This window comes from Bidens hawaiensis, unplaced genomic scaffold (assembly GCF_021521415.1).
Source record: "Bidens hawaiensis isolate Kalapana, Puna unplaced genomic scaffold, B.hawaiensis_p1.1 tig00030845_1, whole genome shotgun sequence".
Lineage (NCBI taxonomy): Eukaryota > Viridiplantae > Streptophyta > Magnoliopsida > Asterales > Asteraceae > Bidens > Bidens hawaiensis.
In genome coordinates, this window is record NW_027495171.1 from 174,240 (window position 1) to 189,358 (window position 15,119).

Consider the following 15,119-nt stretch of genomic DNA (forward strand, 5'->3'; position numbering starts at 1 on the left):
ATAACCGGTTTTTTCCCAATCCGAACCGGTTTGGTCAAAGCTTTGTCAAAACCGGTTTGACCCAAACCAGTTCGGTTTATAAACCGGTTTAGTAGCAAGAGAGGCCGACCTGGTCCATGCCAGTTCGATTCGGTTTAGAACCGTTTTAACCGGTTTTTCTCAAACCGGTTCGATTTTAAAACCGGTTTGGGTGTTCAAAGGAGAAACCGATACCAAAACCGACGGTTTAAGTCGGTCTGCCATGAACTGGTGTCAAACCGGTTTTTTTTACACAAGTAGTTTGTACTAATCAAGACGTGAGAAGTTGCTATTGGCCTATTGATACCAAGCAACTTAGTGAAGAAAGTTGGGCCAGCCCATTAAGATAAAATGCTGAACAGGCCCATTTCTAATTTGGAACACTTGCTTCCTATTGATTTGATTTCATCCTCTGCTTTCAAATTCTCTCTCCGTCGAAGAAGATGACTGTGTAATTGATCGGCGAATCTCTGCTCGTTGCCGGTGCATACCCATTTCAAAATCGACCCTAATTTCACAGGTAATCTAAAACCCCTAAAAGTAGCTCTAAACCCTAATTTCTTAATTTTACAGTAAGTATTTGCATGTGTAGTTGCAATGTGGAGAATTACTTGTACAATTTGACTAGGTATAATAAGTTGCTTTTTTTTACATTTCTGAGGAACCTATGATGCTGCGTGGTATTGGTTTGGTGATAGTTGTAATCATTTGAGTTAATATATACAGATTATGAGTTTATGAAATGTTACTGATTTTAAAGTTTTTGTTTTAATTCATTTCACACTGCAATTACTAATACAACAGATTTTTTAAGAGTTTTTGGAGCTTCAAATTCTTAATTTTCATACTTCCATTTTGGTTTTGACCCGGATCAGATTGATACTTTTTTAAGACCCGAACCGATTATCCCTTACCTGACCCAACCCTGCCTGTCCATTTTGCCAGATTAGATGTAAGATTTTTAAGTTCCGAAATGAAAGCACTTATACTATGCAGTCAATATCGGTGTTATAGCGGTTATCGGACTTCTAGCAGAACATCGGTACCGGCATCAGTTTTTTAAGTCTTAATTGTCAATTTTTAATTTTTAATGTTAGTGTTTTAAGTCTTAATTAGTTCCTAATTGTTAGTGTTTTGTAAGTTGCAAAAGGTTAATTTGTTAATGATAGGAGAGTATACTGAATTGTTAGTGTTAGATTGCTATATATATGTATTCTGCATGATTTTAAAATTACCGATATCCAACTGCAATAACCGATATTTCATATATCGCACCTTGACCGATACCGATATTTTTCCGCATTAACTGCATAGTTAACTAGTATATGCTTGAGTAAAATTAAATGATGAGTATTTCAAGCTACTTAATCCTTAAATATGTTCGAGTAAACCACTCATCTTTCTTGGGATTATATCATTCTGTTGAATCAATCATATAGTTTTACCAGTTGTAAAGAAATGGAGTTATGAATTGTAAATTTGTGATTGTAAAAGCCCATGTGTCCAGGATTTGAGACACATGAGCTTTTAAAAGCATTTGGACTTTTAAAGATGACAGATGCTTCATGTTGTTTTAAAACTGTTTTTTAAGATGTTTTGCTGTTTTCTGCTGCAGAGTAGTTTTTTTGCTGCTGTTTTGAGCTGCGTTTGTGGTCTGTCATTTTTAAGGTAATCATGCAGTGTGCATAAATTTCATAGCATCAGATATTGTGGGCTTAGAACTTTGTGCTAAAAAGACCTAACTTTTATGTGAATTTCCATTTATACCCATCATCATCTGACTCCAATCTTGCATCAAAATTCTTGAAACCAGGTTAAGATGAAGAGGGCGTATTCTCATCGTGTATTTTTTACCCCCAAATTCCCAACATCATCACCCGCCACGACCCAATGGGCTTCTCCTCGGGCTTTATCATCTAAGCCCATTTTAGACTTGTATGGACAGTTTGCTGATAAATGGTCCTATGCCGAGGTACGGGCTAAAGAAGAACTGCTTGAAAAAGTCTCTATATTCAGAGATAAATTGATGAAGAATGTGGCAGATGAGTACTCTTTTGAAAACTTGTTGGAAGTTGAGGGGTGGAATCTGTTCAAGATATATTCTGATGGGGCTGCTTTGGTTGAGCTTCTTAGCTTATTGGAATCTTCTCCTCATTTGGCTATTAAGGTAAAATAATCCTCATTTGAAAATAAAAATGCCTCAACTTGTGAAAAATATATGATATTTAATTTTTGAATAATAAAGGCCCTAAACTTGCCAAAAATTTATATACTTTTGAAAATAAAACATTATGAATTGTTAACCAGTAAAGTGGTAAAAACTAAGATGGTAGAAAAAATAAATAAATGTCAGGATGTCACTTTACCAATTTTTTGGCCAATTTAATTGTTAACAAGTCAGTATTATAGTTGAATTTAGGGGCTATAATATACAAAAGTTAGTTTAGTGACTTTTTTCGTTTTACGAGTTGAGGGACTTTAATTTATATAATTGACGATTACACAATTCGAACAATTTTAAATTTGCCTGAAATAAAACCTTAAGAACTCATTTTTTGTTTGGTGAATAATTACAATTATATTCATAATTATATTGATTAGGATTAGGCGGCAAGAATTGTGTTTTAGTTTATATTAATATGAAAATTTTTCGTTTTACGAGTTGAGGGACTTTAATATAACAAAATTAAGTCTAGTGACTGTTTCATGATAATCAAGAAAGTACAGTTTTTCACGGTTTGAACCCTAATCGGTTGTGTTTAATGGGATTATTATCATAGGTTTTTAACTGGAGAAGAAAAAAAGACAATGTGAGGCCAATGTCATCCGAAGAATACTCAAAAGGCATTAAAATTGCGGGTCGAATAAAAAACATAGATCTAGCCGTTGAAATTTTCATGGAAGCCACTAATAAACGGGTCAAAAACACCTCAACTTACAACGCACTTATGGGCGTGTATATGTTTAACGGGCTAAGTGAAAAATGCCAATCAGTTTATCGCGATCTAAAGCAAGATATCAGTTGTTCGCCAACATCGGTCACATTCAACATGCTAATATCAATTTTTGGTTCCAGAGTCCTAATAGACCAAATGGAAGCCGTGTTTCAAGAATTGAAAAATTACAATATCGCTCCTGATTTAACCACGTATAATAACATGATCGCGGGTTATCTTACCGCTTGGATGTGGGATAGCATGGAGAATGTTTATCACACGATGGAGACGGGACCCGTACGCCCAAATCTTAACACACACTTATTAATGCTTCGCGGGTATGCACATTCCGGTAATTTGGAGAAAATGGAGAAGATTTATAATATGGTGGGCCCGCACGTTCGCGAAAAAGATATTACTTTAATTAGAGCTATGATATGTGCTTATTGCAAGTTTCCGTACCAAAATCGAGTTAAACGAATTGAAGAACTATTGAAGTTGATACCGGAAAACGAGTACCGACCTTGGTTAAATGTGTTGCTAATTAGGGTTTATGCGGAAGAGGATATGGTTGACCAAATGGATCGGTCAATAAATGAGGCGTTTGCGCATAACACGAGCGTGAACACTGTCAGGATTATGCGTAGGATTACTTCGACTTATATGAGGAACAATGCTGTGGACAAGCTGGCACAGTTTGTAGCACATGCGGGGGATTCAGGGTGGCGGCTCTGCCGCTCGCTGTACCATGGGTTATTGTGGATGTTCGCTTCGCAGAAACGGATAGAGGAAATGGAGCAAGTTCTTGTTGAGATGGAGAGGTTTAATTACCGATGGTCGAAAAGGACATTTTATATATTGTGTAAGGCGTATTCGGAACACGAAGAACAATATCAACATAAGTTATGTAGGGTGTTAGGGTTAATGTGCAAGCATGGGTATGAAATTCCATTGTAGCATATGTTAATGTAGAATGTGAGAGTTCATGAGAAAAAAGCCATTTGGGGTTGGTTTTTGACACCGGTGGTGTGTTTTGTTATCGTGTTTTTTGTCGGTATTTAAGAAATAAATGCTCTCGTAAAATTATACGTTAAGGTTGTCAAGATTGGAGCGGCAAGATTGACTTGGGAGTGTAAGATCCTACTCGAATCGAGTAAGTTTTAAGGATGGAAGAAGTTTTCATTTTGTTGAAGATTTTGAGAAAAGGTTAAACGTGATAGTAGCAGTGTAATATGACTCATGGTGATTTAAGTTAGGATTTTAGGTTGTTAAGGAGGATTCACTAGGATTCAGATTTTATATTTTGAATTGTGGAAATCATATGATTTTAAAGTTTAGCTTTATGGGAGTTAGATGATTTGTTCATGTTTTGTTATTTTATTGTAATAAAATAAAGCTAGTTAATTTATAGTTTTAATTCACTAATTTAAGTTATACATGAAGTTAGTGGATTGATCAAGATTAGGACTATAAGCTTGCTGATAACGTATGGTGATCGACACATGTTCATTGAACAGGATCATAAAAATTTTTATATGTTAAGGTCAAGATATGAACCAATAGTGGCCATATGATAACATCTTATTAGTACGTTTGTTACTTGATGTGATTAAAGTATAAGCATGTCATCTAAATGTTCCAAGTATAGTTTCCGTATGTTTATATGTGACATTCTTAAATCGGCAACGATATGAAAAGGATCAAACAAGCAAAGCAAACCAATCAAGGAATATTGGACGAAACTCGTGCGATCGATGCATGACTCGGTAGTGGATAGACTAAGTGTGAATCAACCGCGCCAAAAAACTTATCGAAATTTATTTTGAATAACCAAACAACAAAAGAACCACTGGATTTATTAACTTACAATACATTTGTTATATTGACTCAATAGTTGATGTCTGTTTAATCAAGCTTAAGATCACTTATAAGCTTTTAAGATTTAATCAAGCTTATGATCACTTGTTTGTTTAATCAAGCTTATTATGATCACTTAAAAGCTTTTAAGACTATGTGTAGTGGTTTTAACTTAATGGTTCGTTAAAAAAAAACAATCTTGAGTTGCTGCATTTTCTTCCCCTTCACGCACACTATAGCCTTGGAAAAATTGGGTGATGGCGCCCGGTGGTGGTGTTGGCACATTTGGTTGCTGATTTGGCGTGGTGTCCTCACCTTCCTCCAATACACTCAGCCCAAACATATATGCTGTAAACCAAGCTAGGTTTTAAAGGGTGTTGCTAAACGTACCTTATCCATATCATTTTTTACTGAACTTACACTCCCCATGAATTTATTAAATCAGTTATTATTAGCTCTTAACATTATTTACATAAATATTAGTCCATACAATATTTTTTTCACTTAATAGTCCTCAGTCTCCACTACATATATCAAAATAAAAACTAGTAGGCTATTATTATTAATTTATTTTTATTTGTATTGTAAATATTTATAATATCTTTTTTTAATTTAAATAGTATATATATACTAGTTTTTATCCCCGTATTATGGGGTTTTTTTATATTGTTTGTTCTAATATTTATTTATTTTTTGAATTTATATTTTTTTATTGTATGAAAGTTAATAATATACTTATGGTTTGATGATAAATTGTTTCACAAATAAATGAGATGTTATAACCCGGTTTAAAAGCTATATGGTTTTGATGAGACCCAAGACCTGTTTATTTTTTTTTACTATAAAATTGGTTTTTTAATTATAAATAATATGTATGAAAGTTAACAATATACTTATGGTTTGATGAGACCCAAGACCCGTTTAATTTTTTACAATAAAATTGGTATTTTAATTTAACTAACATATATATCTTTTTTAAAATAAATAAGATATTAATTTTTAGTATATCCTCTTTTATAAGAGTTTTACATCAATAATTTGGTGAGAATAATTTTTAATTTAATGAAATGTTATAACTCGTTTAAGGAATATCTGGGTTTGGTAAGACTCATACCCATGAATTCGGGTCAAATGCATGAGAAGCCTCCATTTAAAAATCAAGCAAATCTGGTGACTCCAAAAAAAGTGGGAGCGACAACATCGCGACACGTAGGATTTTTATGTTTTCGTTTATATATATTATAGATATATTGTTTTATAAATATAATAATGTATCGACATTGATAATAATACATATTATTATTATATTATGAATTTATGATCAAGGAAAATAAACATAAAAAGAGAGAGTAAAAAACATTATTAATATTTAATGAAAAAGTTAAAATTTTAATATATTGTTTTAAAGGGATGCCATAAAATACAAAAAAAAATGTTATAGTGAAATAATATATCAAATAAAATTCTTAAAGGAAATGAAAGTTTAGTGGGGAAAAACTTTATAGGTTTTAATGTAATATTTTATAGAGATACCATAAAATGCAATAAAATGTTACAAATGAGTGTTATGTCAAATAAAATTCTTAAAGGAAACGGAAGTTGAGAAGAGTGTGTACGTTTAACCTATCCCTTTATTTTAATGAAGAAACGAATTAAAGATTAAACATAAAGTCAAAAATATCATTGAAACATGTTTTATAGTCAAAAAGAGGATTATAAAAATGGGGTTTTTTTTTATTAAACATGTCAAACACGTTTTATAGTTTTCCAACATGCTTTTGACTCTTTAACTAATAACATGTCCACAATCATCAAAAACTTAACAATTTTGAAAACTAAAACTAGTTTTCATTATAAAAATATACCCAACTCCTCGAAAATAATAACTGTGATGTATTTAGACCATGTGTGTTGTGAAGATTGTTAAATTTTTATAAAGAAAAATATAATGTTTTCTCCTCGCCATTTAAGCGATAGTTATTCTCATATTGTAACCCACCTATATCACAGTAAAACTCCATATTTCTGAGTAGTCTTTTAGTATCAGAAAATAGATGATATATAGTATTTTGTGTATTCTTGTTCTAATATTCTTTTAAACAATCAACTTGTATGTTGTGAGTGGTAACCCAAGGACCAGGGAGAATCCCTATTTTTCTTTTTCATCTAAGATTTTGGACTAATTGTCCCCCATTTTTAGTAACATCACATAAGTCAATATATTGGCATTTACATGTGTTTGAATTCATTGTTTCAAGAAACAAAATCATTCTTCTAACAATAACAATGGTGGTATTACCCCCACCGAATGGTATATTTATAATAAATAAATTATAAATTATATTTTTTTAACAAAGTTTGTAACGATAAAATTTGGTAGCGTTTGTAAAATAAGAGATGGGTGAGGGATTTCTAACTAACGTTTTAAGATCTATGAACAAATGTAAATGAAACTAAAAACAAACGAAGAGAAACATATCACCACACAAGTTCAACGACTTATGGTGGTTAGCGAAGGTTAACAAGTTCACCGTATGTCCGTTCCATGATCTTTGTTCAAGAGTTTTCAATTCTTTAGTATCAACTTCATTGTATTTGGTCGCCATATACATCTGTCATTAAAGGCATAGATAGTTTATGCACTGATATTCTCTTTCAAAAGGATCCAGAGACAAATAATGGATGTATAGTCACTCAAGAGTGTAGGAATGTATAATGTGTGTTCCGGTTTACAAGAGATGAGACAAATTATTGGAAGGTGGATTAACCATGTAAGGATCGAAAGCAAACCAAACAAGACAAACATAATGATAATTGATTTGTGTTTAATAAAGGTTATTGTAGGGGTATGGTACTAAACCCGGCTTACGACCTTAATTTATTATGTCTGGCTTATTTTATTATATGGACTAATACAATATTATTGGGCTGAGGGGGTTTTGTGGAGGTAACCCTAACTGGGCTAGGCCCATTAGGGTACCATGATGGTGGCCATGAGGCTCCCTATATAAGGAGGTCTCCACCTCCTTATTAAGGGTTGTTCTCAATAAGAGCCACCACCATAACCATTTTTGTGTCTGTAAACAAGAGATCCTCGAGATTTCTTAGCAGTCACCTCCACACCCCCAAAAGCCATTGCAGATCTGAGCGGAGAAGACGATCCGAGATTTGGTTAGATCTCAAGCTACCGGAGAAGAAGATCGAGTCGTGGTTCGTTCATCTCGAACACCGAGGAACAGTGTCTTGGATCAGGTCAGATTCATTTCATGTTTCTTCATTGGCGCCATCCGTGGGACCGGCAACGAACCACGTCTTGATTTTCGTCTCGGTTCTCAGATCTATCCGTGGGACCATATCGAAAACGAGCCGCATCTTCGACTCTCCTTTTTTGACTTATAGATCTGCTTTTTGGAAGAACGAGAGGGTGAAATAAATCTGAAAACCTTTTCAGATCTGATAATTTTTCAGAAAAAGCTACCAGATTCGGACAATAATGCTCCGGATCTGTGACGGTTTTAATTACATCTGACCGTGACGACCAGATCTACTTTATTTCGGTGGCCAAAAATTCTCACGGTGCAAGATTTGCATTTTTTCCGGCAATACAGCCAAGATCCGGCGCAGAAATCTTCATATACGAGTTCATAATGCAAAAAATGAGCTTTTAGATCTGCTACCTTACAAAAAAAAAGAGGATGGTGCTGGCCAGCTTCAATTGTCTTGTCATCCAGGGATGTTTTGTACAAATCTCATCAGAACAGTGCTGGCCAGATAGACTCCGCCTCCTTCTTCTATTCAGCTCCGTCGGGGCTGTCTCCGCCATCAAGGCGCCATACATGTGCGCCGCCGCGGATCTGCACCGCGCGGCCATCCATGAGCCCTGGCGTGAATCAACACCGCGCGTCATTGCGGACCATATAAGTGCTCTGGCTTTCCAACACCACCACTGTGACGTCTATTCCGCGCCCATAAGCAACAGTGCGTCATCATGCATGCGCACAGTCGAACACCCCGATACAATATATGAGCTCCACCGCAGATCGTCGCCGCGTCACCATGCATGCGCGTCACCACGGAAGAACAACGCAACACGCATGTCTGCTACCGCGGCACAACACCTGCGTGCCACCATGCATGCGCGCCGGCGGGTCCTCTCTCCGCCGCCACGCATGCGCACTGCCGAGGGTCACTTACCGCGGGTCAACACCTGCGTGCCACCATGCATGCGCGCCGGCGGGTCCTCTCTCCGCCGCCACGCATGCGCACTGCCGTGGGTCACTTACCGCGGGTCAACACCTGCGTGCCACCATGCATGCGCGCCGGCGGGTCCTCTCTCCGCCGCCACGCATGCGCACTGCCGAGGGTCACCGCGGGTCAACACCTGCGTGCCACCATGCATGCGCGCCGGCGGGTCCTCTCTCCGCCGCCATGCATGCGCACTGCCGAGGGTCACTTACCGCGGGTCAACACCTGCGTGCCACCATGCATGCGCGCCCGCAGAAACCACTATGTGGGTCGGAAGACGACTCCATGTCCTTGGTTTTACGTAGAAGACTCCACCGCCATGCATGCGCACTGCCGAGGATCAAGACTTTGCAGCCATGCATGCGCGCTCGCGAGTCACGACTCCGCCGCCATGCATGTGCACTGCCAAGGATCAAGTCTTTGCTTCCATGCATGCACACTGCCGAGGATCAAGACTTCGCCGCGATGCATGCGCGCCCGCGAGTCACCACTCCGCCGCTATGCATGCGCACAGCCGCGGATCAACATTCCACCACCTATGGAAGATCCCGCGCACATGGAACGCAGCACAACTTAGAAAATGTTTCATGTAAAAGTTTTCAAGTTCGTAATCAAGGCTTTTTAAGCCATTATGAATAATGATACGCTCTATTTTTTCTTAACATGCGTTCTATTACCTTTTGCATACATGTTTCACACTTCCCTTTATTAATTTTGAGCAATATGACAACATTGTATTGACATCAAACTAAAAATAAAACTAAGTAAAACATACATGCGCGAGCTTCAAGCTCAGACGCGTTAACGAGTTTTAACTCTAAAACGTTAGGGCCTTAGTCCAATAATATGAGCCTTAGCTCAAATTACTCATAGCATCCATCCTACGTATTGCGCAGCTGGACCATAAAAATACCTAAGCACAACTAAGGCAAAGCACATGCGCGCTCAACTCTCCGCCATGCATGCGCGCTCAACTCCCGACATGCTTGCACGCCGCTGCTGATAGTGCACTACGCCTTCATACATCATGCGCGCAGCCGCGCGTCAACACTTCGCCGTCATGCATGCGTGCAGCCGCGGATCAACACTCCACCGCCCGTGGAAGGCTTCGTCACCATGCATCCGTGCGCTGCGGCTGATGCACCACCATGCATACGTACGCACCGCCGGGATCAAGACTGCCACTATGCATGCGCGCCACCGGAGATCAAGTCTCCGCTTCCATGCATGCGCAGTGCCGAAGATCAAGACTTCGCCACCATGCATGTGCGCCCACGAGTCACCACTCCGCCGCCATGCATGCGCACTACCAAGGATCAAGATTCCGCTGCCATGCATGCGCGCCACCGGAGATCAAGTCTCCGCTTCCATGCATGCGCAGTGCCGAAGATCAAGACTTCGCCACCATGCATGCGCACCCGCGAATCCTCACTACGCTGCCATGCTTGCGCGCCGTGAATCAACATTCTGCTGCCATGTATGCGCATCCGCGGATCCTTAGTATGCCGCCATGCATGCGCGCCGCGAATCAGCATTTTGCTGCCATGTATGCGCATCCGCGGGTCCTCAATGCGCTGCCATGCATGCGCACCCGCGAATCCTCACTACGCTGCCATGCTTGCGCGCCGTGGATCAACATTCTGCTGCCATGTATGCGCATCCGCGGATCCTTAGTATGCCGCCATGCATGCGCGCCGCGAATCAGCATTCTGCTGCCATGTATGCGCATCCGCGGGTCCTCAATACGCGCCATACTTAAAGGTTGGGAATCCTCATAAACCCATACGGCTACGCGCCACACTTAAAGGTTGGGAATCCTCATAAACCCATACGGCCACGCGCCAAACTTAAAGGTTGGGAATCCTCATAAACCCATAAGGCCATGCGCCAAACTTAAAGGTTGGGAATCCTCATAAACCCATAGGGCCACGCGCCAAACTTAAAGGTTGGGAATCCTCATAAACCCATAAGGCCACGCGCCAAACATAAAGGTCGGGAGCCTAATAATATCCCACATGGCCACGCGCCAAACATAAAGGTCGGGAGCCTAATAATATCCCACATGGCCACGCGCCAAACATAAAGGTCGGGAGCCTAATAATATTCCAAAACGGCCACGCGCCAACGTAGGTTGGGCACACCTCATAATTTGCCTGAGGATGGGAACCTTGTAATACATCCACTTTTAGTTGATATGTTTTTGCAGGTTCGGCTACGAGTCGCACAAGCACCTATGACATTATTATTATTATCTGGCCGTTTGTGCCTCCATTATTATTTTGAAGACAAGCTGGGATAGTCATCCTGCGTAGAAGAGGCCCTTATGGGCCAGTCATTATCATCATATTATAGCTCATAAGCCGCAACTCGCGCATGCTTCACTATTTTATAGCTCTTAAGTCGCCTCGCGCGCAAGCTTCATTATTTTTATAGCTCGTAAGCTGCCTCGCGCGCAAGTTGCATTACATTATTATCGAGATGCGCACTCTATCTTTTATCAGGCCCCGCGCCACTATTGTTATGATGCGTGCTATATCTTATTCATGCCAGTGCACCATTATTATCATAAGGATCACAACATGTCACCATCATGGAGAAAACCTCTCAAAACTAAAAGACAATAAAGACAAGGCCGAAGAAAGGGGAAAAAACCGCCTCATATCCTAACACACCTTATGAAGTCCAGCGCTCCACCTAAACGCTTGCACGCCTAGGAGCAACACTGGACTTGGGGGGGCTTGTTGGGGTATGGTACTAAACCCGGCTTACGACCTTAATTTATTATGTCTGGCTTATTTTATTATATGGACTAATACAATATTATTGGGCTGAGGGGGTTTTGTGGAGGTAACCCTAACTGGGCTAGGCCCATTAGGGTACCATGATGGTGGCCATGAGGCTCCCTATATAAGGAGGTCTCCACCTCCTTATTAAGGGTTGTTGTTCTCAATAAGAGCCACCACCATAACCATTTTTGTGTCTGTAAACAAGAGATCCTCGAGATTTCTTAGCAGTCACCTCCACACCCCCAAAAGCCATTGCAGATCTGAGCGGAGAAGACGATCCGAGATTTGGTTAGATCTCAAGCTACCGGAGAAGAAGATCGAGTCGTGGTTCGTTCATCTCGAACACCGAGGAACAGTGTCTTGGATCAGGTCAGATTCATTTCATGTTTCTTCACTTATGATAAATAAGAAGTTTGATTTTCCTAAAAAGGCTAGGAAGGAAGGTATTTTAGTGTTATACCTTAATTGAAAACCCACTTAATTTAATGCCAAAAACCCACTTAATTAATCTTAAAAACCCACTTAATTTTCACTCATCTCCTACAACCACCACCGCCCATCGCCACCCACCGCCACCTCCTTGCTGAAAAGGTCTTCGGAAATTTCGCCAGAAAATTTCCGAAGAAAGTCACCGATAAAACACAATGAAAAACGCTAAGAAAAAACACAATGGAAAAAACACAATTAAATAACACAACGTAAAAAACACAATGCAAAAAGCACTATGAAAAAATAAAACACAATTGTATAACACAATTTTGTAAAACACAATTTTGGTAAAACACAATTTGTAAAAAATCCATGAATTTTTTTTTATTTTTATATAACTATATGGTACTCATATAAAAGATAAAAAAACACTCGTTATTCAGGTGAATTTTTTTTTAAAAAAAAAATGTCGTATAAAAAAGTTATTAACGTTTTAAAATGATGGGAAAATTTGACATGTGTCTTGCTTGTGGAGAGAGAAAGTCAACAAATGTGTTATTCCTATTATTTCCTTATCCTTGTTTTACACTTGATGATCTCTCTAATTTAATATCAACCATTCAAGTATAAAATGAATGGACAAGATTATTTCCTATCTTTCCTACAAAAATTAATCTTATTATAACTCAACCCCATGATCACTTAAAATACGATTCACATAAAGTTGTCTTTTAATCAAGCCAAAGTTGGTTTATAAATAATTAGTTTAATAAAGAGACAGATTAAAGACTAAGAGGAGAAGGGGCACATACAAGGGTAAGCTTCATGGGTTTCAACCCACAAAACAAACCCACCCCGACCAATGTGGGTAGATTGCCAAATTGCAATTTATGGCAAACCTTTGCCATGAAAAATATATGAATGTTAGATAACATAAATGTGTGTTAATTATTATTATTACATATAAATGTTCTAGGGTATTTGTGGGTAGGTGTCGCCAGTGATATTGTGATTTATGGGTACAAGAGGGTAGAAATGAGATGGCAGTGCGTGATTGACCGGTGAATGGGTAATACCCATGAGTGCCCCTCCCACTCTAATATATAACCAAAGTCAAAAATATATGTGAAATGTCTTTTAAGTCAAAAAGAGATCATAATATATTGGGTCAGGCTAAACGTATCCCTCCTGGTTGCTTGTCATACCCTCACCCCTCTCGGAAAAACCAACTTTCATATTACTCCTTGAAATCATATAATTAACAAATTAGCACAAAATTAAGGATTTCAGATTATTGTTTTTACAAGTTGTATTTTCTTTTTATGATTTCGGGTTTAGGGTTTAGAGTTTCGGGTTTCGTTTTTAGGGTTTAGGGTTTGGGTTTAGGGTGGGTTCGGGTTTAGGGTTTAGGTTTCCGGGTTTAGGGTTTCGATTTTAGGGTTTAGGGTTTAGAATTTGGGTTTAGGGTTCGGGTTTAGGGTTTAGGTTTTCGGGTTTAAACATATCAAATAGGTTGAGATTATTAATAAAGGGTGTTGGTAAACGCACCCCTCCCATGCATTTTTACTAAACATACCACATCCTTAAAGTTTTACATTAATACGATTAGTATACAAAAAAAACTAGCTAGAGAAAGTATACAAAACTTTTTAATACATGTAAAAATATAAACAAACTTTTAATAAGATCTTAAAGAAATAAATAATAAAAATATATAAAAAAAACTGTAAAAGAAAAAACAACTTAACGGCTTTTTAGTTGATATTTTGAGACAAGTGTAAAATAAAATAAGAGGAAATAAAATATCAATTGCAAATGTTAAGGAAAAATGAAAGTTCAGGAGGGGAGAAGGGTGTATGATTAGCAAGGGCCTGATCCTTAATAAAACAAACTACATGTGTGAAAAGTTATGAATGAAAAGTTAAACATATCAAAGTCGAAAAATTAATGGGATAAATAAAAGCTTCAGGGTTCCATTAGTTAAAGCAAAGATCGAAACAAGGGGACGTAGATTGGGGGCAGTGTAAGAATGCTTTAATGTAATTTTCTTTCTCTTTGTTTGTTGTTGCTTCTCCGTGCTCGATGGAGAAGCCTACTGTTTCTTTGGTAGCCTTTGTTTGGTGTTGGTTGGTTTAATGAAAGTCAAGTTTAAAAAAACTCTATAATAAAACAACTAGAGTTATAAACATTTTTTTTTCCTTTTCAAGGTGGAATAGTGGTAAGAAGTCTGGATCCTTCAATGGAGACTCATATTCGATCCCTACAGACAACACTTGAGGATTGCATGACTGGCTTAGTGTAAAAGACCGGGATCTTTATGATCTTCGGTTCGATCTAAAGTCGCCCGGTTTTACCACCAATGAGCCTTCAGGCGGATGGGTTTTTCCCGAACTGGAGATAACTTGGAGGCGCGTAGGGGCTCCATACAGCTGTGTTGGGTCAGCAGACAGTGACCTTTTACCATTAAGTCACCCGATACAAAGTACATTGACAATTGTTTGTTTGTTGACCATTAAACAAATCTTTATACCTATTATACAATGACAAATTTTAAAAAGTATTTGTTAAAAGAATCTTGTAGTTTTCCAATATGAAATTGACTCTTGAACTAACATATAAACATTCATCCAAACACATTATCATTTGAAAAATTGTTTATCGAGTTTAGGTATTTAAGAGACTTTGTTGTTGTTATTAGGCCACCAACCTTGTAAACTTTGATGTATTCTAATATGTCATTCTTCGGCCAAGAATTTTGAAAAAATCGAAAGTGCTCAAAATATGGTAAGTAAAATATGGTTGGTTCACGTACTATAGATAGACAGACCATGTGTCGTGGAGGGTTGGT

At 38.2% G+C, this 15,119-nt stretch overlaps 1 protein-coding gene across 3 annotated transcripts; it reads left to right on the forward strand.

The window, feature by feature from the left end:
• Window positions 1-492: 492 nt before the first annotated feature.
• Window positions 493-4,510, forward strand: LOC143581263 (pentatricopeptide repeat-containing protein At2g30780-like). 3 transcript variants are annotated; one of them, XM_077064088.1, is made up of 4 exons: window positions 493-538; window positions 1,634-1,686; window positions 1,832-2,185; window positions 2,799-4,510. In XM_077064088.1, the coding sequence occupies exons 3-4, from the start codon at window positions 1,838-1,840 to the stop codon at window positions 3,909-3,911; spliced, it is 1,461 nt and encodes a 486-aa protein (XP_076920203.1). In that variant the 5' UTR covers window positions 493-538; window positions 1,634-1,686; window positions 1,832-1,837; the 3' UTR covers window positions 3,912-4,510. The 3 variants fall into 3 exon arrangements, with proteins under 3 accessions (XP_076920203.1, XP_076920204.1, XP_076920202.1); XM_077064089.1 differs by lacking the exon at window positions 1,634-1,686 and having other exon boundaries at window positions 500-538; XM_077064087.1 differs by having other exon boundaries at window positions 518-538; window positions 1,634-2,185.
• The last annotated feature ends 10,609 nt before the right edge of the window (window positions 4,511-15,119 follow it).

What these genes read in the sequence shown, in the direction of transcription:
- LOC143581263 (XM_077064088.1), top strand. Translation starts at nt 1,838, where the DNA reads ATGAAGAGGGCGTATTCTCATCGTGTATTTTTTACCCCCAAATTCCCA. An exon ending in CTCCTCATTTGGCTATTAAG is followed by an intron (nt 2,186 to 2,798) that starts GTAAAATAATCC and finishes TTATTATCATAG; the next exon opens with GTTTTTAACTGGAGAAGAAA.